General features: G+C 41.8%; 2 protein-coding genes across 3 annotated transcripts in view; both read left to right on the top strand.

The window, feature by feature from the left end:
* Positions 1 to 6,323, top strand: part of UFL1 (UFM1 specific ligase 1) — a 52,497-nt gene extending 46,174 nt beyond the window's left edge. For both annotated transcript variants that reach the window (XM_053287560.1, XM_053287561.1), the window contains 2 exons: positions 1,920 to 2,100; positions 6,080 to 6,323. In XM_053287560.1, coding sequence (XP_053143535.1) covers positions 1,920 to 2,100; positions 6,080 to 6,295 — 397 coding nt within the window. In that variant the 3' untranslated portion in view covers positions 6,296 to 6,323. The remainder of the gene's footprint in view (positions 1 to 1,919; positions 2,101 to 6,079) is intronic.
* Positions 6,324 to 13,000: 6,677 nt separating this feature from the next.
* Positions 13,001 to 23,400, top strand: part of FHL5 (four and a half LIM domains 5) — a 37,145-nt gene continuing 26,745 nt past the window's right edge. The window contains exon 1 of the mRNA XM_053283218.1: positions 13,001 to 13,198. The gene's annotated coding sequence lies outside the window, so the exon portion shown is untranslated. The remainder of the gene's footprint in view (positions 13,199 to 23,400) is intronic.

Consider the following 23,400-nt stretch of genomic DNA (forward strand, 5'->3'; position numbering starts at 1 on the left):
TCTAGTCCCCGCCAACTGGATCTGTTAGTGGTGGGGCCATCAGCAGGGCCTGAGATGATGACCTGAGTACCGTGGTAGGTTCATATGGGCAAATGCAGTCCGACAGGTACCCCAGCCCCAAGTCGTGTTGAGCTTTAAAGGTTCTACACGCTTCTACACCTTGATTAAAAGTTAGCCTGAAAGTGGATCAGTAACCAATGAAGCTATTTAATTGTTTTTATTCTGTGAATGTGTTTCAATTGATTTTTCTTCTGTTTTTTATATTTTGGATTATGTAAACCGCCTAGAGATACATATGGATGGATGGATGGATGGATGGATGGATGGATGGATAGTAGTCTTCACTATCCATCATAATAGCTAAATAGAATTTCCATGCTCAGAGGCAATTTGTGGAATATCAGCAGCTGGGGCCAATCAACAGGGGGATGCTGCCCCAATCACGCCTTACTTTATGAGCTTGTTGGAGGCACTTGGCTACCACTATTAGGTTTATTCACATATTATGTCAAATGCTCGTACAACGTGTACAGTGTACACACAAGATCTGTAAACAGGGACAATTATTCACACATTTTGTTGAGCATAGGTAAAGCAATACACTTCCTATTTGTATCATGCATTTAAGGAAGGAGCCTGTACCCAGGTTCCCTTTTAAAATGAACGCAGGTACAGTCATTCATACAAACTCCTGGGCAAATCTGATTGCTAAACCATGTTAATTTACATGGTAGTTGCTGGACACTGCTGGGCAGACTAGAGCAATTTTCATGAAATGAAACAGAAATGAATGCCCATGTTTTCTTGGTAGGTAACTAAGCGCATGTGATAGGAGTCATTAATTCCTTTTTAAGAAACCAAGTGTTGATGTAGTATGTTTGTGATGAGATTTAATTTTAATCTCCTGATGAGATTTAATTTTAACCTTGTACATGAGAATTCAAAATTTGGTATGTATTTACATTTCTTTTTAAAAATCGATTTTAATAAAGCAATCCAATTTAAATAAAAATACAATTATGTTGATCCCCTTCCCAAAAATGTCATTTTTAACCCACTCTGATTTGTAGTAAGTTGTTTCCCTTGTACAAGATGGAGAAGGTGAGACTGTGTGGGAGTTTGTTGCTGAGCTGTGGTGTCTTGGGTCCAAGTCCAAGATTCTGTCCACAAGGCCACAGTGACCCAGATCACATGCAATGTGAAGCTGTGGCTTCCTGCTACTGGAATGAGCCTAAGAAGCCATGGGCTTCTGTTTTCATTCCTCCTCTCCTGTGCACACAAGGAGAGTTAAAACTTCTGCTTTCGGCTTTAATTAAATATAGTTCTGTATCCTATATGACACCAAGAAACTTTGGTTTAGTTCAAACCACAGTTAGATCACAGGCTAGTATCTGAAATCATTTTGATCCTTTTGGGTTTTGTGGCTTTCAAATAAATCAGAGTTCTCCAGGTTTGTATGGAATGCGGAACTGTAATTTAGTTAAAACCAAAAGTGGAAGCTTTCACTCTCCTTCTCTCACACATAAGAAAGGTGCAGGGAGGGGAGAGCTTGTGGGCTTGCAGCTTTCTTGTGCTAACTGCCATAACAGGTAACCATGGTTTCTCATTAAGTGGTGTAGTGGTTAGAGTGCTGGGCTAGGACCGGGGAGGTCCGAGTTCAAATCCCCATTCAGCCATGAAACTAGCTGGGTGACTCTGGGCCAGTCACTTCTCTCTTGGCCTAGCCTACTTCACAGGGTTGTTGTGAAAGAGAAACCCAAGTATGTACTCTTCCTCCTTGGAGGAAGAGTGGGATATAAATGTAATAATAAGAATAATAATAATCAGACTATAATCCTATAATACATTATATACCATTATTCCAAATCTAAATACCTACACTGGTAAATAGATTTTATGAATTTACTTCTGTTTCTTAGGCAAATCCTGTTCCAGCACAGACAAGCTTTAATTGAGCAGCTGAAAGTCACAGAAGATCCTGCTCTTGTTCTCCACCTGACATCAGTCTTGCTTTTCCAGTTCTCAACTCACTGCATGCTGCATGCGCCAGGAAGATGTGTGCCACAGATCATTACTTTCTTGAGTTCCAAGATCCCAGAGGTATTTACAACAAAAACCAATTTGGATCACTCACTTTGTGGCTTTCGTTTCCACATTGGAGTGCTGGCTTTCAGAGAAATGAACTTCACCTATTTTGGTTCAATAGGTTATTTCCACATTGTGGAATTATAATTAAACATGTTGGGGAATTCCAATAAAATAATATTGGGAGAGAAATTGGGCACATGATCTGCTGAATTTAAAAGGTAGTATAGCTGTTTATTGATATTGGTTTGGTTTGGTTTGCTTGTGTGTTAAATGTTATGCTGTTACCTTTAAATGATTCTGCGTTTACACTTTTAATGTTCACTGTGGGCTATTGCCATGCTACTTGCATAGTGGAAAGTAGTGACTTAAAGGATCTCCAATGTGCTTTTTACTCCAATGTACTCCAAGGAATTTTTTGATAGCTCACCGCATTGCCAAACATGAACTATAGTTCCATACAATAGGATGTGAAAGTTAGTAAGTTCCCAGGGCCAGTTCAAGCCGTTTGTTAGATTGGCCTCGACAAGCGGCATCAAGGGTTAATGGGCATCAAAAGAACCAAGCAGACCTCCATCATCTCACTCCACAATGTCTAACAGGCCCTTCCTTCACCCAGTTCCCTAATCTTATCTGACACAGGAGATAGGGCCACTTTGCATCTCACTTCCCAGTGGGGAGGAAATTAGAATAGTATTTGAACTAGGACAGATGTGAGCTCGTCCCCTCCTTCGTGGCTTTAAAGCTAGAGGACAATGGCCTGGCCAGTGTTCACCCTTATTCATTTGCAATGGATGTTTCACTGGGAGAAGAGATTAACACTCTCTCAGTCAAGGACCTGCCTACTGATAGACTAAGGTAAAGCTCAGTGCTGGTCAGTTAGTAAATGCTTTTTGTATTTTCTTTTGAATTCCTGTGTTCCTTTCTTTACTTCCAGTTTCATCCTACTTTCTCCCAAGAAGGAGCAGCATGCTCCTAGATTTGGGATCAGAGCAATCTCTCTACTGAGGGTAGATCCCAGAAAAGCATAGAGTCACCCCTGTTTCATCACAATTGACTGGCAGTGGGCAGGATCGAAATTGAATTGTTTTGCAAGAACTTTTCTAGAAGCTGAGTGAGAGCCAGAACCAGATTGCACAGAAAAGGTGGAAAGGAGTAAATAAACACACAGATGAATGTGATTTCTGTTCAGTTTTAGTCAGGGTATTAGGAGTCAGTTTGGAGGATTCAGTAAGGTGCAGATCCCCGCTGGGGCCCTTCCTGAGCAAGCCACCCCATCGGCTAGCCGGGCCCCAGAAGCTGCCCCAACCTCAAGTGAATTGAACACCCCTCAACAAGACTTCCTTGTGGGTGTCTGCATCATAGATTCAAATGCCATTCCTGCCGAGCATCAGGAAAGCATAATTATAAATGGGAAGGTGGAAAGGGGATGGAGAGACTCTGGCGCTGACATTACCACCGTGCATGAAAGCCTTGTTAGGCCAGAGATTATTGTACCTGAGAGAAGTTGGGCTGTTAAGCCCTTTGAAAGTACAGTGGTGCACCTCCCGCCTGCCAATATTTGCCTATAGTAGGGTCCCTGGACAGTTACTGTGTACAAGGATTTACAAATTCCTGTTTTGATTGGAAATGATCTGAGCAACCAGGTTGCCCAACATGCCTGTGTCAGTGTGGTCACATGCAGCCAGGCTCAAGCAAGCTCTAACGAGATGGCACCTCAGGTTCCAGAAGCCCCACTCTCAGACAGTCCAAACCTCATTGAGGACCAGCCACTTGCATCGCTCTCAAGTACCAGTGATGCCATGCAAAAGGAACAACTGGTGCCCAGTGTTCTAACCCAGAGACCAATCCGGTAGTGGAACAAGAGGATCTTACTGTCCAGATCCATCCAGATCTTTCCAAATTGGAGAGCAGAGGAACTCAGTGTAGCCAGCCCAGAAAATGCACGTGAGGTCTGCTTGTGGCGGGGGAGAGAGAAAGAGAAGGAATAATAATGTATTGGATGAAGCACAGCAGGATCAGTAGCCCAATCTATCAAGGAGGTTTGTGAGGGTGAATAGGGACTGGGGTGGCTGCTGCGCTATCCCTAGCAGCAGCAGCAATGGCAGAGGGTAAATGCCTGGCTTTTCTGGAACATAGCGCTTGGCCAGCAGCTCCCAACTTCTTCCTCCTCTCTCTCTCTCTCACTCTGTATTTGTACAATGAATAGTTACAGTCTATACCGCTTTTCAACAAAAGTTTCCGAAGAGAAACCGCTTTGGCAACTTTTATTGAAAAGCGGTATATAAATATTCATCATATTTGTATGTAGTGCACAGACTGGCTCTGCTTCAGGAGTGGTGACAGCATCATCAGGGGGCGGGGCTTGGTGACATCACATACGGGGGCATGGCTTGGGGGCACCAGGGATTATTTTGGCCAAGCGCACCAAAACCCCTTGAGCCGGCCCTTCCCCACAAAAACCTGGGAATTTCTGTTCTATGAAGATGCTAGTATTTTTACAAAAGATAATTTTCTTTAACATTAAGGTTAGGACTGAAACATGTATTTTCCAGAACATTCTGCTCAAGATTCTCCTCTGCAAATGTTTACAGTGAATATTCTTGGAATGTATCGGCAAACATTTGACATTATCAGACAGCTGTTATGCCATATCAGTAGTATTTGACTGTATCTAATAGCTGACTTGCAATAACATTTAATAATTTTTCTTCTCTCTCTCTCTTAATTTAAAACTCTATTTAAAATATATGTATATATTTTTTAAAGGGTTTTATCTAACTGCTGTGACTATTACCATGTTAATATGGTTGCTGACACACATGTGGACTTTTGCTTTTGGGCTTGCTTGGGGGATGTGCTTGATACCAAATTTGCAAGTGCAGATAGATAGATAGATAGATAGATAGATAGATAGATAGATAGATTTAAAATGCCTTCCCTGCCATTTCAGCTGAGTAGATGCTGAAGATGGCTGACAGTTATAAAGTAGATGGATAACACCCCAACTTACAAAGCGTGAGTGCTTCAAGGGACTGTGGGAGCACAATGGGAGCCCTCACACAACCCCCCCTTTCCCCTGCATGCACACTTTTGTGCCAGAGTCCTTAGAGTCCAAAGCACTCCCCAAGCATGGGGAGCCCTTCTCAAAGGCTCCCATTGCTCCCCTGCAGTCCCTTGAAGCATGCTTGCTTCAATAGTTGGGATGTCAGCCAGTGTGTGCAGTTTTTCAAGTGAGGGATTGAAATCCATGGTGCAGTAAAAGAGGTCATCTATGTTTAAACTGTTTTCTGTTTCATCTGCTTCGAACAGGAGATGTTCTGTAGTAGGAAGAAACTGAGCTTGTGGAATTCAGCAGACAGCCATTCTCTGAACCAGTTTGCTTGGTGCATTCTTTTACTACAATGTGGATGTGTTTTCTCTTGCAGCCTTTTCCCAAGTTGCTTCATCACTTACAGGAATTGAAGGCAGTAGGGGATTTGAATGACTGAAACATTTCTCTGAAACCTTCAGCAGTTTAGCATTTTTATAGCCATGGAAATACAAAACCTTACTTGCTTTCCACCAGATGATAAAATCTGGATTTTTCTCCCACTCCACACTCTCAGTAGTTAATAATGGCTTCACTTTCCCCCGCTTTTGGTTATGTTCAAACCAGCTTAGAGCAGTTGTTCAGTGAAGATCATCTCTTTGTATATTCTGTATATCATTAAACTATATTGATTCCCCACTGCTATGTAACATTTCTCTGTAGTATAATAGTCTTCCTGAGAAAGCTATAAAATATAATGTTAAAAGATATTTAACGTAAATAGATCTCATTCAGTCCTGCAGAGTAGAAGAGGCGCTCATAATTTATGCTCTGAAGTCTGTAATTTTTTCTCACTGAAAGATCTCTATGCCTGCAGGTTATTAATGTGGCACTGTTCAATTTTAAATTATTTGTATTGCCACCTTAATAACCACCTTAATTTTATTTTATTATTTTTTACAGGATCAGCATTCTCTTCTTGTCAAATATCAGGGATTAGTAGTGAAACAGCTGATAAGCCAAAATAAGAAGATCGGGCAAGGAGATGATGATTCAGTGGATAATAACCTGGAGGCTGAAGAAAGCATAGAAGCAATCCGTAAAGAACTCCAAGAGCTTGCTGCCTCTATCAAAGATCTCGTTCTCAGGCCCAGAAAACCTTCTGTAACAGAAGAATAAAAACCCTCAATAAAACTCATTCAGGTTTTACAGAGTCAGAATACTTTCTTTGAAGAAAATGTACATGTTCACTCTGATGATGATGCTTGAAATAGCCTTGGCCTTTAGAAGCTTTGTTGCTTGCATTAATATGTAGCCCAGAACACAGCAGCTGGTTGCGGTATGTTAGGTGTGTGCTTGCATTTAAATATTCCTTGAGTATGAATAGCTCAGAACTAAATGCAAGGCAAAATAGCACAAAAAGACAGTGGCTGACATGCAGCACAGCCCTACTGGGGTAGAATAGCTCCATTCTCACAAGGAGTGACTAACCTAGCTGCATGTGAGGCTTGGCTTGCAGCACGTCCTGGGCAGAGGGGAATGGGGATGTGAATATCGTTTCTCTCCACTCCCACAAAAGCCTTTTTCTCTGCCAGGAATAGGTTACACAGCCACCAGGGTCATATTCCTTTTGAGGGGAGAGAAGGGAAAACCACATCCTCCACCTGTGCAGCTCTGCAAACCAAACCTCACACAAGCTAGTTTACTTGTTCCTTGTGAGAATGAAGCTCTTGCTCTGCTCTTGTAAGACTGCTGTATGTCAGCTGATGTTTTTATTTTAAAATACGGGAACTGAAAAAGTGTTATTTTTATTTTAAAAAAAAAAATTTGTACCTCCCAAAACTTACGTCTCTGGGCCGTTTACAAGTCAAATTGTTAGAAATTTTCTGTTCTGTTGGATCAACTTAGATTGATGTATTATAATTTCAGATACAATAGTATTGTTCTGTTTGAAGCATTTGTTGAAACTTGAAAGCCTTAACATTCATAAAGTAAAGTAAAGTGTGCCATCAAGTTGATTTTGACTCCTGTCACCTTTGGTAGAATATAGGAGGGGTTTACCATTGCCTCCTCCCACACAGTGTGAGATGATGCCTTTCAGCATCTTCCTATATCGCTGCTGCCCGATACAGGTGTTTCCCATAGTCTGGGAAACATACCAGCAGGGATTCGAACCGACAACCTTCTGCTTGTTAGTCAGGCATTTCCCTGCTGCGCCATACACCAAGTTAATTTGGTCCAATGCAATACATTACTTTTTCATTGTACTGCTTAAAGATTTTCATACATTCACAAGGGTTATAAGTGCCTTTGTGTTAAATTACTTTTTTAAAAAAAATGGGAGTATACAAGACTGCATCTCTGAAGTCCATAATTTTCTTCCCAAGTTACAAACAGTTTAAAAATGTCACTGGTTGTCTTTTTGTGTTATATTGTGATCCCCCTGCCAAAGAATACATAACATTGTGTGTACAGGATAAGTCATGATAAGATCAACTCATCCCAATTGAGAATTTCATCATAAAGAGAAAATTGAGTGTCCTCGGTTTCTTTCAGTCCTTCAATATTTTTAATATCTGCCTGTTCAGGGGGTGGGGGTGACACACAGTTTCAAATAATTTCTAGAGATTCCTTAGAAGCCAAGTGCACATTATGTATATTTTTGTTGACATACACCTATTGAGGAGAGCTGGTCTTGTGGTATTAAGCATGACTTGTCCTTCGCTAAGCAGGGTCCACCCTGGTTGCATTTGAATGGGAGACTACATGTGAGCACTGTAAGATATTCCCCTTAGGGGATGGAGTTGCTCTGGGAAGAGCGTCTAGATTCTAAGTTCCCTCCCTGGCATCTCCAAGATAGGGCTGAGAGATTCCTGCCTGCAACCTTGGAGAAGCCACTGCTAGTCTGTAGACAATACTGAGCTAGATGGACCTATTCTTTGACTCAGTATATGGCAGCTTCCTATGTTCCTAAGGTGAAGTTTTAAATAAGCTCCGTGTTTGCCTAGTGTTGATACACCTATGGCATTTAACATCTGGATCATGATCCGTTAGGATCCATAAGAATGGATCCTGCACAAGGACCTTGCAGCCGAGTCCTCTAGCTCCTCTCAACATCCAGCTCCTCTCCACCCCACGTGCTCAGCGTGGATGGTTTAAAAGGTGAGCTGAACACCCTTCATTAGTTCCTTTTCAACTTCCATAGCAATCACACCTCTGGTTGTTCTGGCTCCTTGTTCAGTCGGTCCGTTGTGAGTTCCTGTTGGGAAAAAGAAAATTTAGTTTGTTATCCTCTGGTCCAGACTCTGTCTCATTTTCCTCGGGGAACAGCATAATACACAAGGCGGCTACCTGGTCTACAGAGTTACCCTTTGTGAGACATTATGCCATTGACCTTTGCTTTGCAGCAGAGGCTAACTTCGGGAGAAGTGTATTGAAAAGGGTGCTGCAGTAGCTACTGCACCCTCCACCTCAAGCAGCTGGCTAAACACCCATTCTTATGGATTCCAACGTATCACGATCCAGATAAACAGGTTGCTCACCTGTAACGACTGATCGGTAGTGATCCGTTGCAATCCATAAGACCCTCCCGACCATCCCCGCTGCAGTAGCTTCAATTGTATTTTTTTTAATTTAAAAAATCACTTCAGAACTCACCTTTTTAATCATCATACTGAGGATGATCGCCTGCACGGCAGCCATCCAGGAACCAACAAAGGGCGTCCAGCCCACCTTTTATACCATCCACACTGAGAATGTGGAGCAGAGATTGGACACCAAGATGAGCTAGAGCAGGGGTGTAGTGAGACCCCCGGGGGTCTTTGTAGGTCCCCCATCACATACACAAAGCGCACATGCGCCTCAAGCCATGACCCCCGCGTCTGACATCAACTATGGCAGGGCATGCGACCCAGGGTTGAACTTTACAGGTGCGCAGTTCAGCGAGAGAGAGAGGCATGCAGGCTGGCCGGAGAAACCCAGTCCAGCCACAGTGCCGCCGCACGGGGGCAAAGATAAGCAGCGGCGGAGCAAGGGCAGAGGCGGCGGGGTGGTTTGCTCAGGGGCCCCCTGACTCTCTGGGCTCAGGGACATTTGTCCCTGCTTGTCCAATGGATGAGCTAGAGCACTCGCCCGCCAGGTCCTTGTGCAGGCAGCAGTACCCATTCTTATGGATTGCAATCACCACCAGATCAGTAGTTACAGGTGAGCAACCTATTTTTCCGTTGTGTGCTTTAGAGTTTTGTAATACTGAATGTTCATCTCTTTCAAGAAGAAAAGTGAGTTGCAGGCTATCATTAGTTCCTATGTTTTATTGTGGAAATTATTTACAGGTACTGCCATTCATGGAGATTTTCATTATTGTTTTTGCCAAGTCTAACTCTACCTTTTTTATTGCTGTTTTCTGTTATTGTGTGCATTCATGTTAGAGATGCAAGTTAAATCAAGTTTCTGTAACTATATATGACACCTATATAATGGTTCTAGTAAAACCATGGCTGTTTCTCATTATTTTAAAGTTCATTTGCAACTATGATGAGCTGCTAGTTTTGATAGTAGAGTGTTAGCAAGTTTTGATGTCAGGTTCTTTGTTTTGTGCTGCTGCATTCATGACTCACAAATGCTGGTTCTGAGCCAGGCAATTGGAATGGAACTGTGATGAGGCTGCTGACTGTGTGGTAGGACCAGAGCTGTCTCTTACCAAATTGGATCCTGTCCAGGGGCATAGCTATAATTGAACGAAAGTGTTCAAAGAACACGGGTCCCCAGCTCCTGAGGGCCCTCCAGATCCCTCCCTCCCTATTTTCTTCATTGTCTCCCTCACTCTGGGTGGCCGCCCAAGAGAGGGATGAACACAGGCCCCCCTCTCCCCTAGCTACGCGCCTGATCTTATCAATAAAATCATGACAGGAGCATCTGTCCCATAATGGAACCGATGCTTTTCTTCCTCCCCTCACTGGCTTTTTAATTTTCACCCATCAGGCCCCTCCCCTTATGGATATCAGTTTTTCCATGCTCCTTCCCTGCCTTTATTTTTTATTTTCTCTCCATTCATACACCCTCCAATTTTATCCATGTCCAGCTCCTTTGCATTCCATGATGTTTCAGGAGTTTGTATAAAGCTCTTCCCTGTTCTCAGTGCTCCAGGGAGGCTTTCTTTCACAAAAGCGCACACTCTCCCCCCCCCCCCTCCTCCCACTTTCTAATGCCTCTTTCTTCCTCTTCTTACCATTCCCTGCAAAGGGATTTTTAAATTTATTTATTTTTAATTATTTTTTGGCAAAATCCAATTTTTGCACTGGCATTATGGTGCCGATTGACTGATTTGATTAAGTGCCGTCAAGTCGGTGTTGACTCTTAGTGACCATACATATAGATTCTCTCCAGGATGAGCTGTCTTCAGCTTGGCCTTTAAGGTCTCTCAGTGGTGCATTCATTGCTGTCGTAATCGAGTCCATCCACCTTGTTGTTTGTCCATCCACCTTGTTGTCCATCCACCTTGTCGTCCTCTTCTTCTCTTTCCTTCAACTTTTCCAGTACAATCATACAAGTTATTCCTCTCACAGAATTAAATGTGTCTTTACTCATCCAGTGGATGCTTTTCTAATGTATATGTTTAGCGGCTGACGATGCACACCAGTTTGTTAGCTTAATGGCTGCAGTCCACGGGGAGCCTCTAGCATCCCTGTGGCAATGGTCCACGACACAGTTGAGCCAGGTGCAAAGGGGAGTCATTTTTCCATCTTTCCCTTCCCTCTAAATGCCCTTTCCTCTTTTCATAAATATATTCCTGAGGGTCACACAGCTCTCAGGAACATATTTGTGCAAGTGGAAAGGGCTTTCGGAGGGAGGGGAGAAAGCAAAACTCACTCTTCCACTGTGCCTCCTTGTGCAACAAGCCATTGCCACGGGATGCTCAGGGCTCCCTTGCAAATCCTCAGCCCCTTTTAAGCCAATGTGTTGACCACTATTCTTAAACTGATAAAAGATGAAGCTCATTCACAGCAAGTGGTTTGTCCCACACAAAAATGTGAGAAACCTTAAACACAATTGAGCCTCTCCTAGCTAGGTCTGCTAAAAAGGGGGATGACACCTAGACCAGATGTGTAAAAGACCTTGGTAGTTCATCTGCAGTTACACTTGTTGGTTTTTTAAAATGTTGCTTCTGTTACATGAAATCACGCTAAATTTCTGTATTAACTCTCAGGACCTTATTTTAATGTGTAGGGTGCTATGGGTGATCCATTTCCTGCCTCCTAGACCAGGTAGAAATGATAACAAGACAGTAGTGATTTAAAACCACATGAGAGCTTCACGTGTATGGTGAGGTAGTCATCTGAAGCTCACAGGCCCTGTGTTTTTGTACCAGGCTGCCACCTCCACTAGCACCCATTTTCCTGGAATTCTAAATGGCTTGCAAGGCAGGAGGGAATAATCCTTAGCCACCATCAGAGATTACAGGAAGAACCTTTTGGTATGGTTTGTAAAACCACCATGTCCTAAGGTGTTTACCTCCTATGTAGGCACCAGTCCCAATCTAACCCATTTTATATATTATTAACCACAAGAATCACAGCTGCCAATTCTATGCCTCGTATCATCAAACACCACAGCTATGCTGGTGATTAGGAAATAGATTAAAGATGCAAAATAGAAAAATAGTCTGACTCTTCATTTTAGAGACAATATTTGGTCTCTTGGTTAAGATTATTTCATTTTATATCATTAAATATATCTCTGACAGCTCTGAACAATTTTGTAAATAAATTACAGTGAAATTCTGGAAGCAAATAAAATATTTTAACAAAGCTAAATGAGGTTTTCAAACTTTTTTTTTTTTGCGCTAATGAACAACTGATTACACACACACCATTTTTAGACTGCAGAATACTGCATGCAAAAAGTTCCAGGTTCAGTCCCAGTTAAAGGTTATAAAATAGTCCAAGCCTGGTGAAGATTTCTCTTGAGAGCTTGGAGAAGCACCACTAATCAAGCCATTCTTTTCCTAATCAGTCCCAGTCTACTCAATTACTGGAGCAGATGACCCATTGGTCTAGTTCAGCCTAAGGTTAATTCACTGTCCAATTTGCCTATTATAGAGTATTTAGTTAATTAAAGCATCAATGGCGTGATCCAAGGTTTGCTGTACTTCCCACATAATATGTTAGGTGGGAGGAGAAAGAATATTGTCCGCTGTACCAGTGAATTATACTAAGGCACCATCTTTACTTTGAAGATGCACAAGTATTAGAAACAAAATAAATTCACTGTGGAAAGATACAGCAAAGTAAGTGATTAGAAGTTGAGTGTCCAATTGGGAAGTTGTGTGGTTACATCCATATTGGCCCTGCATAGGCATGGCCCAGCGAGAGCCCCACTTGCTCTTAATACAATCCTATGGTAAGCTACCATGACATATGAACTGGTTCTTCAAGGGTAACAGAAGCAAACACCCCATTACAGTCCAATTTACCCACCCATAATCTAATACTAAACATGGGTACTGGGTGGGATCAGTACCCATGTTTTTTAAACTTTTAATCTTCTTAAAAGTTTACCACGTGATAGTTGTAACTGAAAAGACGGGCTTTTGATTCTGACCACATCAAGTCGCTTTTTGTCACCTTCAGGCCCACCTTAACTTTCTCAGCAGCTGGTGGGAAAATCTTGGTGTATCTCATGGCCCTAGACTACAGGTGGCCACCTCTCCACATGGTTGCAGCTACCAAATAGTAAAGACACAGCTATGTTGCCAGTTGTAGCTGCTTTCCCAACGTTTTCTGATCTTTGAAGCCTCTCCTCTTGCCTTCTGAAATATAAGCCTCATCAAGGACCTCCTACATGATCTGAGTCTAACCTCAGCTTGCAAGCTGGATAAGAAAAACTCACAAGAGAGCCAACTATTTGAGGTCGAAGGGAAATGAAGTGACTTTTTTGGCTGCCTTCTGCAAAGCCAACAATTTCACAGGAGACAAAACAGATCTGGATGGCGGATGTTTCTTTTGGATGCCTTTTTCTGTGAAAATAATATTCCAATCCATCTTCATATTAATGCCCAAGCTGCAAGAAGAAACTGGTAGAAACGTGAGTATTTCAATAACTTTTGTTGTGTTTTTCCTCTGTCAACCTTCAGAATATTCAAAGTTGTACCAGGCTATTACCACTACAACCACCCCTTTCATCTTATGGTATAGCATAATGGTGTGTTTCAGCTCCCTACATTTTCCTCTTTGTACTATAAGTAACTTGAGATTTTCCTGTGTGCGCTAAGAAACATTTTCTTCGTCAAAAAGAGTGTTAAAGTCTATGCTTATTAGAGATTTAAAAACTACTTAGTACTAGATATGGTGTGGAAGATAATGGGCATTAATCGTTTTAAAAGAAACTGCCGGGAAAGTAGTTGACTTTTTGAACTGTTATTTAAAATGTACAACAATCAAGGTATATGCTGTCAGTGTTATATAATAATTCGGTTATTTCCAAGCTATGAGTCACGTTTGTTTCCCATTATTACAAACTATATGTTATCCTTACATATATTTTAAAATTTGCCTGCATCGGTTTGTGGCTGCCAATATGAAAGCACTTCTTTTTACCTTTTTGAAAATTAAGCTCATTTACTTGTGCCAAAATGAATTCCAATAACTATGGTGTAGTGGTCTGCCAGTGGGATCTCTGAAACCTGTAGGCATTGCATTTGCCTAATTAATCTGGTTTCACAAACCTATGCTGTACTATTGAACTACTGTACTTCTTTTGGATGTTCTGAATGTTTCTTTTGGATGCCTTTTTCTGCGAAAATAATATCCCAATCCATCTTCATTTTCATACTGATGCCCAAATTGCAAGAAGGAACAGTTATAAACGTATTTCAATAATACTCACTTGTTAACAGTCATCTTCTCATTCTACAAGGTCATTAACACAATCAAAAACTGTGTTCTACCCGGGTTAGGGAGCTGTGTGTGCTCCCAATTTTGAGTTGTGTGGAAGCAAAGTAGGAGGAAAAGCTACCCAGGTTTTCCTCCTACTTTGCTTCCACACAATAACTTCTATCCAGGTTTTCCTCTTACCTTGCTTCCACACAACCAAAAACTGGGAGCACACACAGCTCCCAAACCCAGGTAGAACACAGTTTTTGATTGTGTTAATGACTTCTATGAATTTGGAAGGAATTGCCAATGAAATCATTGGGCTTAGGTAGGCTTAAAACCTAATATTAAGTAATCAGAACATTTATAAGATGCCACATCACTTGGCCAAGTGTTTTCATCTACCTGTTCCTGATGCCTTGTTCCCCACAGAAATTGTAAACTGTACATTATATTCTTTGTCTGTCTTCTGCTCTGTTTCTCCTTGCTTCCCATCTTACTTCAGTGAGGCATTTCAGTCAAGCAACACTGATGTACACTTAATGGTTTCAAATACTTTGGTCTAGCTTTGCAAAGGAAGGAATGTTAGTGAAAGGATTTGTGCATTCATCGCCATTGCTGGAATGCTTCTGTTACACAGTTTCAGTGATTTGCATGGTTGAGTTTGCGTTGCATTTATATTTCATAGTGGTTTTAGACCTGGTGACTTTCTATTGCATCTGAATTCTGCCCTTCCTAAAGGATAACAGAGCACCATTCTAGCCTCACAAGAACCCTGCCTGGCAGGTCAGACTGAGAGACTTTTCAAGAGCAGAGCTGATGTCAAGGTGAAGTTCTGCCTGAAACAGCAAATTTTGTTCCATCCCCATGTCATTTTGCTGCCCTCCCCCCACGTCTAATGCTAGAAGAAGAATCTCTAAGGATTATTGTACTTTTGTTTTAATGAATGCTTGCACATAAGAGCTTCTGGTGGTCAGTCGGTCAGTCAGATCTTTATTAGGGTCAATGACCAGCAACAGAACAGAAAAGAAAAAGATACAGTTACACAAGGTATTCGTACATTTCTGAACGACATTGTCTAAGCAGAAGCTACAAGAATACAAGCCCTAGAAGCTAAAAAGCAAAATTTAGCTACTTTATAAATCACAGATGAGTCTCTATCATCTAAAAGAAAATAATATAAATGTCATCCAGTTTACCTGGAAATTTCACTAATTTCATTTGGTAAAACCAAGTCTAGCCTTGGATCACGATGAAAGCAACATGAAGGACATGCACTGTTGACTCAGTCTCACTAGAGCCAAAAGGACATTGACGTTGCAATACAGGTATATGCTGGAATCTACTTTCTAATAATGCTCAGGGAAGGGCATTAAAACGGGCCCTAGAAAAAGCAATATTTTGGATAGATAAGAGCTGATAGATAGGATGCTGGTACAGATCTAGAAAATTCCCTCAGTCACCTATAGGAACTATGCAGCAAACTTAATCACTCTGCAATTCAGAATCCAATATACACGGTTAGATGATATCTTTAGACTTTTCATGGCCCAGAGAGAGTAGAAAATCAGGAGAAAGGCCATAAGAGAGCAATTTGCAGTTTATACTCTTCTGCCAAGCAGATTGGAAATTATCCAACATAATTAAAGGTGTCAGTCCTACAGGAATAAAATTGAGCCTAAGCCAGAAGAAAATAGCGGCCATCCAAACGCTGGCTTCAGCTCTAATCATATCTGCTTCCACTCTCAATATAGCATTTGCAACACATCTAGATGTGGTAAAAAGAGCTCTTAGGAATCCAGATAGAACTCTTTCAAGCAGTCCAGAACTGGAATATGGGCCCAATTGTGCTCCATAGAAGAGTTGTGCTAATGGCTTAGCAGAGAATAATTTAATGCCCACAGCAGCTTCTGGTGGTCTTTGAGGGGGAAACTAGATATGCATATATTTTAATAAATAAGGAGCAGGGAGGCATAGATGGGCAAGCAATGGGCAAGTAACCATGGTGGCAGAGAGAAGAAACAGCTGTCTCTATGGAATGATGAGCCTAGGTTCTTCCCTGCTATACAGTGTGCTTTGCAACTGAGTAGAGGTTTGAATTTGAGTTTCCCACCCTTAACACTAACCCTCTAGAATCCCACCACACATTCAAGACAGATAGCTGCATTGGCCAGAATTCAAAGAGATATACCATGTGTCTTCAGACCATGCGTCACTAATTCTGGTCTTACTTACCTTTATTTCTTCCAAAGCCAAAATACTACTAAGTGGCACTTTAAAATATTTGGCTTTGAAAGGAATAAAAATAAAGCACTGCTGCCAGTCCAAATTAATTAAATTTATTAAAATAATAAATTGTATTAATAAAAAATAAAACACTGCAGACTTCTGATACCACAGGGGCTTCCCCCCACCCCGACACACTGTGCATAAGAAAGATGGTAGAGAATCAAGGGTTGGCTCAATAAAAAACATCAGCAGTACTACACAGTCCCATATACCCTCCCCAGCTATTGTAGACAGACTTCTGTGACTGCTCAACTCCGCTGTCATACCTGACAGTGGAATAGCCCACACATGGCCCTGCATTGCTGGACTGAAGCTGCCATCTTGGTGTTTCTGGAGCTGTTTTGGACAGGACATCTGTCAGCACACGTGATGAGAAGAGAGTCACACAAGAATGCACTCACCATTATGTTGCTGGTAGTGGTGTCTGGTCAGTGAGGGCAGGAGGGGCAGTGCCCCTCCCCAAGAAAAACAAAGAAGCTAATAAAGGATCAGACCTACCAGCAGCCAGGAAAACCTTCAGAGCAGGGAGCTTCTTCCACCCTTCTTCCCCTGCCTTTAACTTCCTCTTTTGGTCTTACTGGCTGGAAAGCTGCTACTCAAGCTGCTCCAGCCAATCCGATTCCTAGGGGGCTCCTCCTGGTACTGCCCCTAGGAAGAACTAAAATAATGGGTTTTAAATGCACTTCCTGGTATAGTTTTAATACGTTTTTCCCTTCTTCCTGGAGGCAGTGCCAGGAGGAGGCCCTGAGGAATCAAATTGGCTGGAGCAGCTTGAGTAGCAGCTGTTCCAGCCAGTAAGATCAAAAGACAAAGTTGCAAGCAGGGGAGGAGGTGCTGGAAGAAGGTACCTACTCTGGAGGTTTCCCTGGCTGCTGCTCTGATTTTTTACTAGCTTGTTTGGGAAGGGGAAAAGCAAACCTTGCTTTCTCCCTTTTGTTCCTCTTTCTACCTTTGCCCTTCCTTTCTGCTTTCTCCCTTCTTTTTGCCCTGGCCTCTTTTTTTCCTTCTTCCTTTTTTTTTGGTGGGGAGGGCTTTCTGCCTTCTCCCTGCCCTCCCCCATAAAACCTTTTGGTTTTCTGCTCCCCCCCCCCACTCCTTCTGTTTTCCTCAGTGCTTGGGTCAATGCCCAAGCCCAGTGGCATGGAGAAAAGGGGGGTGGGGGCTTCTGCTCCAGTGACCAGGTTCTCCCCACCGCCCACCCCGCTCCATTGCCCACCAGATGCTACTGGTTGCTGGAGAATGTCCCAATGCACTCTCAGCTCATCTCTTTATTGCATGACGGGATAATCTGAATTGCCCCTCTACAGGTGATCCCAATACCCATTTAAACATGCAATAGAGGGATGTGCACTGGGTGTGTGGGTGCATCCTCCACCAACATCACAGTAGGCAATCTCCTGTCACAACCATGCCCATATTGCATGTACCAGTGGGAATCTTGTCCAAACTGGGCGGGTCCAGCTTGCAAAATACGTCAACTTGCTCCGTTTAAAATAAAGAAAGAAACCCAAGTCTTCCATTCTACAGAATCAGGATGGCATCACTGTATTGAGATAAATTTGGCAGAGTTGGATTTTTCAATTGCATTTGATGGCATAGGCTCTGCCTATAAAACATTGTACCACAATATATTTGTTGGCTGCTAAGATACCACATGGCCTTTTGTTGGGTTAGCTGCAAGAGACTATGCATACTACTTTTCTCAGATAATTTCCCAAAATAATTTGAGGTCAGTTTAAGAACTGGGAGAGGGTGAAAGCCTTAGGATATTATGAAGTTTTTCAAAGGTTGTATCAGAAAATGTAATATGTTCAGGTGAAACTTTCCCATATGAAAATCATTTTATATTTGCAATAAATACTTCCTATCTTGCCATATTCCCAAGAAAATATAGTTTTTCTTTTGCTTAAAAAAACTTCAAGCACAATTTATGTTGCAATGGCATAGATTCCCTACACTATATTTTTCTACAGTTTGTCCTAGTTTAAACTGTGTGTTATCCCTGGATCTTCAAATACGAGTACTTTTAGTGAGAAAACAAATTTCTGACGTCTGTTTTGTTCCCATCGGATGTTTATGCTCATAATTTTCTTCATATTGTATGAATAGTTGACATTTCTCAAGCTATTTTTCCCAGAGCTGGCTGGGACAAATTTATCTATAAATCTATTATCACACTGCTGACAATTCTGTCAGTTCATTTCATTGTGCTGCTATAAAAGTTGCAATGATTAAGGCTGCAAAATGTGTAGAAATCTAAGAGGAAATACTGACTTTGTAAAATTAATGAAAGAGAAAATCAGTTAGTTTGAATATGGCTCTCTTTGACCTATGTGAGTTTCAAAATTTCTTGATAAGGAAAACGGCATGACCATGCACAAAGGGATAATGGAGCAGCTGGGGGACAAATGTCTCTGGATCTCGGGGGTCTGGGGGCCACCACAATGCCACCTAGTGCCCCCCCCACCAGGCAACCTCTTGTCCCCGCCACTCCATTGTCCCTCCCAGTTGTGTTTCTTCCCATTATCACCAACAAAGCTGGGTGCATTATCCAACACCACTCACGCCCCTTCGCCCACATCAGCATGCCAACAGAGGGGATGTGACCAGTGCTGGACAAGAATGCATGGCTCCTCACCCTTTCCAGCCACACCCCTTGCAAGTGAGGGAGAAACATAGTGCCTAGCTAGCTAAAAGAAAGAATGCACTTTGCCAGCTGTCTACAGAGGGTGAGGGACCACAAGTTATTTCCCAGTGCCGACCATACCCCCTGTGTCGATGTGCCAGTGCAGGGGGAAGGGGCTGGTGCAGAGTAGCACACTCAGCAGCAGTCTTGGCAGACCGTCCTCATGCTGCCAACATCCTTGCTACATCCCTGAGCATGACTTAAAACACTTACACACTTCCCACTTCCAAATTGCCATTGAAAGATTTTGTGCCAGAAGAGGTGAAATCCAAGTAACCTATAAAAGCAAGGGGTTTTTTTTAGATCTCTTCTTATCTTTGGATGACTTTACTTTTCATTAAGGGAGATTTAGGTACACTGGATCTGAAGCATTTTGTGTGGGATTTGTGACAGGCACTTGATGGGCTTTCCTATTCACTTAAATGGAAAGGGATAGCTCTATGGACACATTCATCTGTAAGGGCAGAACAGGATGCTTCACTGAAGTGAATGGGGAAGAGGAGCTCCATATGCATCAGAGCCTCTATTACCACAAGCTACACATGCTACATTCCTATTAGATGGTTCTTCTAGATTCTATCAAAGTAAACTCGTGGGTGGAGAAAGTTAGCAGGAAATGTTAGGAACAAGACTAGTCTTGTAATACTGTAATTTTTATTCACTCTTAATATGCAATTGTGCCAAGATGACTCTGGCGTTGCTCTGATCTCTCGCTAGCCTAATGCACTTCTGACTTTCATATATGCAATCCAGCATTTTATTGAATGATGTCGTTTCTCCATGTGCCAACTTGGGGAATGGTACAAAAGCTTTGCTTATTGTAATAGATATATAAACTGTCACGGCTCATCGTTTTCCTGCAGTGTAAACTATTACTCCACAGGAAGTATGCATCATGTTTATGTATATGGCTTTGAGAGAAAAAGAAGCACACAGAGAAAGAGACACAAGTCTGTTCTCAGGTTAGGTTTGTTCTGTTTTTCTTTACAGTCAAAGTCAAGTAATCATATTATGGCTGAAAGAAAATTGACAGATAAGGCTTTTCGAGGCCCTATAATGAGATTTCACACTATTTAGTAGATGATTTTCACTCTATATTTTTGTATACTACAGCATATTTTTGTATACATATGAGCAACCAAAAAACAACCAAATCATTGAAAGGCAGCCAGACATTCTAAAAGGAATTAACTCTGGCAAGAACATAACACATTTGCATAATTTAATGTGTATTTTAATTGTATTCGGGAGCTAAGCAGACATGGAGACTCATCCTTTTAGTCCAGCAGAGTGTAGAGCAGCAGGTCTCCGGAGGCTTTTTTTCCTGACTTATCCAAACACAAAATCTAGCTTCCAGCAAAATAAAAGTCAACATGTTTGTCTAAAGATTAGGATCAAAGCACCAGGAAAGATTCCATTTCAGCAGCATGATGCTCTCTCCCTTATTTATCTGCCAGAGGCAGGAGACACCTGCAGGAGGAGGGAGACATGTTGTATAATCATTTTTTGTCTCCTCTTAGAGTCACACAGAGCCTTGAATAGTACTGTAATGAGTCACTAATTCCTTGTTTTCCATGCCATATTTTAGAAATGCTCAGAGAGGGCCTTTCTGTGGAAAGAGCATTTCTGTGGAGAGCATTTCTCAGCACCCTGAAATATTAGCATTCTAGTGCTCTTGCACTGTTGGGTTCATAATTCAGAATGTAATGGAACAGCACATGCACTCTCACTGCATCCTCACAGCAGCTTGAAGTGTTGTCGCTTCCCCTTGTCAGCCAGTGTATATTATGTGCCTTTATTGATACTTGCCATGTCTCTTATTCATCATAGCAAGGTAATCCATAAAGAGCAGTCAGACACATCTGTTGTTGATGCAAAGGGATCTGTACCTTTTTAATGTGCACATCTTGCTCAGAAGCTCATTTCATTGTTTATAGTAGTAGTTACTCAGGGTCAGTCTGGACAAAATAGCTTAACACATTTCTGTTGCTTTAACTTTGCCCGTGCAGGGGCTCCAGTCCAGATGGAGACCACAGCACGGGGGAATGGAGCGTGTAACCTTTTCCTCTTTAACTGTTTGCCTCAGCAAAATCTTTTTACCATTAAGGCATAACCAAGCTGTGTTAAGTGATTCTGAGCAGGCACTCTGGCTTAAAGCTATAGAAATTACCTTGCTGAAGTGCTCCAACCAGCTAACTGGGCAAAGAGGCACTTTTAAAATGTGGTGATTCTCTTTATTTAGCAGAGGGGAAGTAAATCGCCCTATCCACCCCCAGTACAGTACTTCCAGGGACTGTTGCTGGTGTCTGCCTATGTTTCTTTTTAGATTGTGAGCCCTTTGGGGACAGGCAGCCATCTTCTTCTTATTTATTATTTCTCTATGTAAACCACTTTGGAAACTTTTGTTGAAAAGTGGTATATAAATATTTGTTGTCGTCATCTGGACTCAGTGGAGGCCCTGGTGTTACATTAGTGCTTGTCCCTTACCACCGGTGCTTCATTAGTCTGGATGCCAGTCACAGTCACTATCTATTGCTTTTGAATAAACCTGTTTATTCATGAGGCTGTCAAGACTAAGTTGGTGGGCCTGTAGTATTTATTTGCATTTCAGAGTCATTAACAGTTCAAGGCTAAGGATATTTAGTGAGACTGTCTTCCTGCGGGCCAATTCCTCCAGCATCCCACTTTTCAAAAGGAACAACTCACCCTGGTTCTCTTGTATTAGTTTCACTCAAATGCATTGTTTTCCAACCAGTGTGCCAACCAGCTGATGTGCTGTGTTGACTCACTCTGGATTGGCTCCACAAGTATGGGGAGTTTAAACTCTCCACTTCTAAAGCTGACTTGCTCCAAAATGCATTGAGAAGGACATGCCCTTCTTGGTGCATAAGGGCGCAAGTTTAAACTCCCTGCTTTTAGAGATGGCTTGCTCCTTTATGCACCAGGAGTGACTTCCTGGAATAGATAGCTCAAGGAGGGATGCAAGAACCTGCTACAATATATATATATATATATATATATATATATATATATATATATATATATATATATATATATAAAAAAAATATGTATATGAGTAAAGAGAAGGAGGGAAGTTAAAATAAATAAATAAATAAATAAATAAATAAATAAATAAATAAATCATGCATTAGCTTTTCTGTTATTAAAGAAGGTGTGTTGGGGGGGAGGCAGGGTGCCCCAATATATATGTAAATGTGCCTCAGAATGAAAAAAAAAAGGTTGGAAGAACACTACACTCACAGAGTAATGTGTTCAAGGAAACCACTTCTTGCACTAATGGAAGCATCTCTCTTTGTGCCTTGAGTTGCAGTGCTACTCCCTTGTGTGGGACCTAAAATAAATGAGTACTATTAGTGAGTGCATGAGGCCCACTCATTGGTGTTATGGTTAGTTTTGATGAATGGTATTATCTGTCAGTTTGGGTAGCAACAGCACTTGGGCACTGTGGGAGATGCAGCAAATCACTTCTTCGCAAAGATTCTAAATGTGCAGAGACAGGAAATTTTCCACTGCTTGTGCCAAATAAAGTAGCTGCTATTTTTGGTCAGAGTTCAGCATTCCATCCTCTTCGTCTTCCTCTTCAACTCCCTCTCATGCCATTCCACAAACCCTTGGGGAATACAGTAAGAAAACACTTCAGAGTTCTCAGTCATCTACTCTCTTTTAGCAAGGGATTCTGTATTAGCTGCATGTTCTCCTACATATACAGGTGAAACTTGGAAAATTAGAATACTGTGCAAAAGTCCATTAATTTCAGTAATGCAAATTAAAAGGTGAAACTGATATATGAGACAGACGCATTACATGCAAAGTGAGATAAGTCAAGCCTTAATTTGTTATAATTGTGATGATCATGGCGTACAGCTCATGAAAACCCCAAATCCACAATCTCAGAAAATTAGAATATTACATGGAACCAATAAGACAAGGATTGAAGAATAGAACAATATCGGACCTCTGAAAAGTAGACAGTGTACTGTGCTTGATTGGCCAGCAAACTCGCCTGACCTGACCCCATAGAGAATCTATGGGGCATTGCCAAGAGAAGGATGAGAGACATGAGACCAAACAATGCAGAATTGCTGAAGGCCGCTAATGAAGCATCCTGGTCTTCCATAATACCTCATCAGTGCCACAGGCTGATAGCATCCATGCCACGCCGCATTGAGGCAGTAATTGCTGCAAAAGGGGCCCAAACCAAGTACTGAATACATATGCATGCTTATACTTTTCAGAGGTCCGATATTGTTCTATTCTTCAATCCTTGTCTTCTTGGTTCCATGTAATATTCTAATTTTCTGAGATTGTGGATTTGGGGTTTTCATGAGCTGTACGCCATGATCATCAAAATAATAATTTTCCGAGTTTCACCTGTAGTTATCTGGATAATTAACTTTGGTATTTAATTAAACCAAACT

The sequence above is a fragment of the Hemicordylus capensis genome, chromosome 1 (genome assembly GCF_027244095.1).
Source record: "Hemicordylus capensis ecotype Gifberg chromosome 1, rHemCap1.1.pri, whole genome shotgun sequence".
NCBI lineage: Eukaryota > Metazoa > Chordata > Lepidosauria > Squamata > Cordylidae > Hemicordylus > Hemicordylus capensis.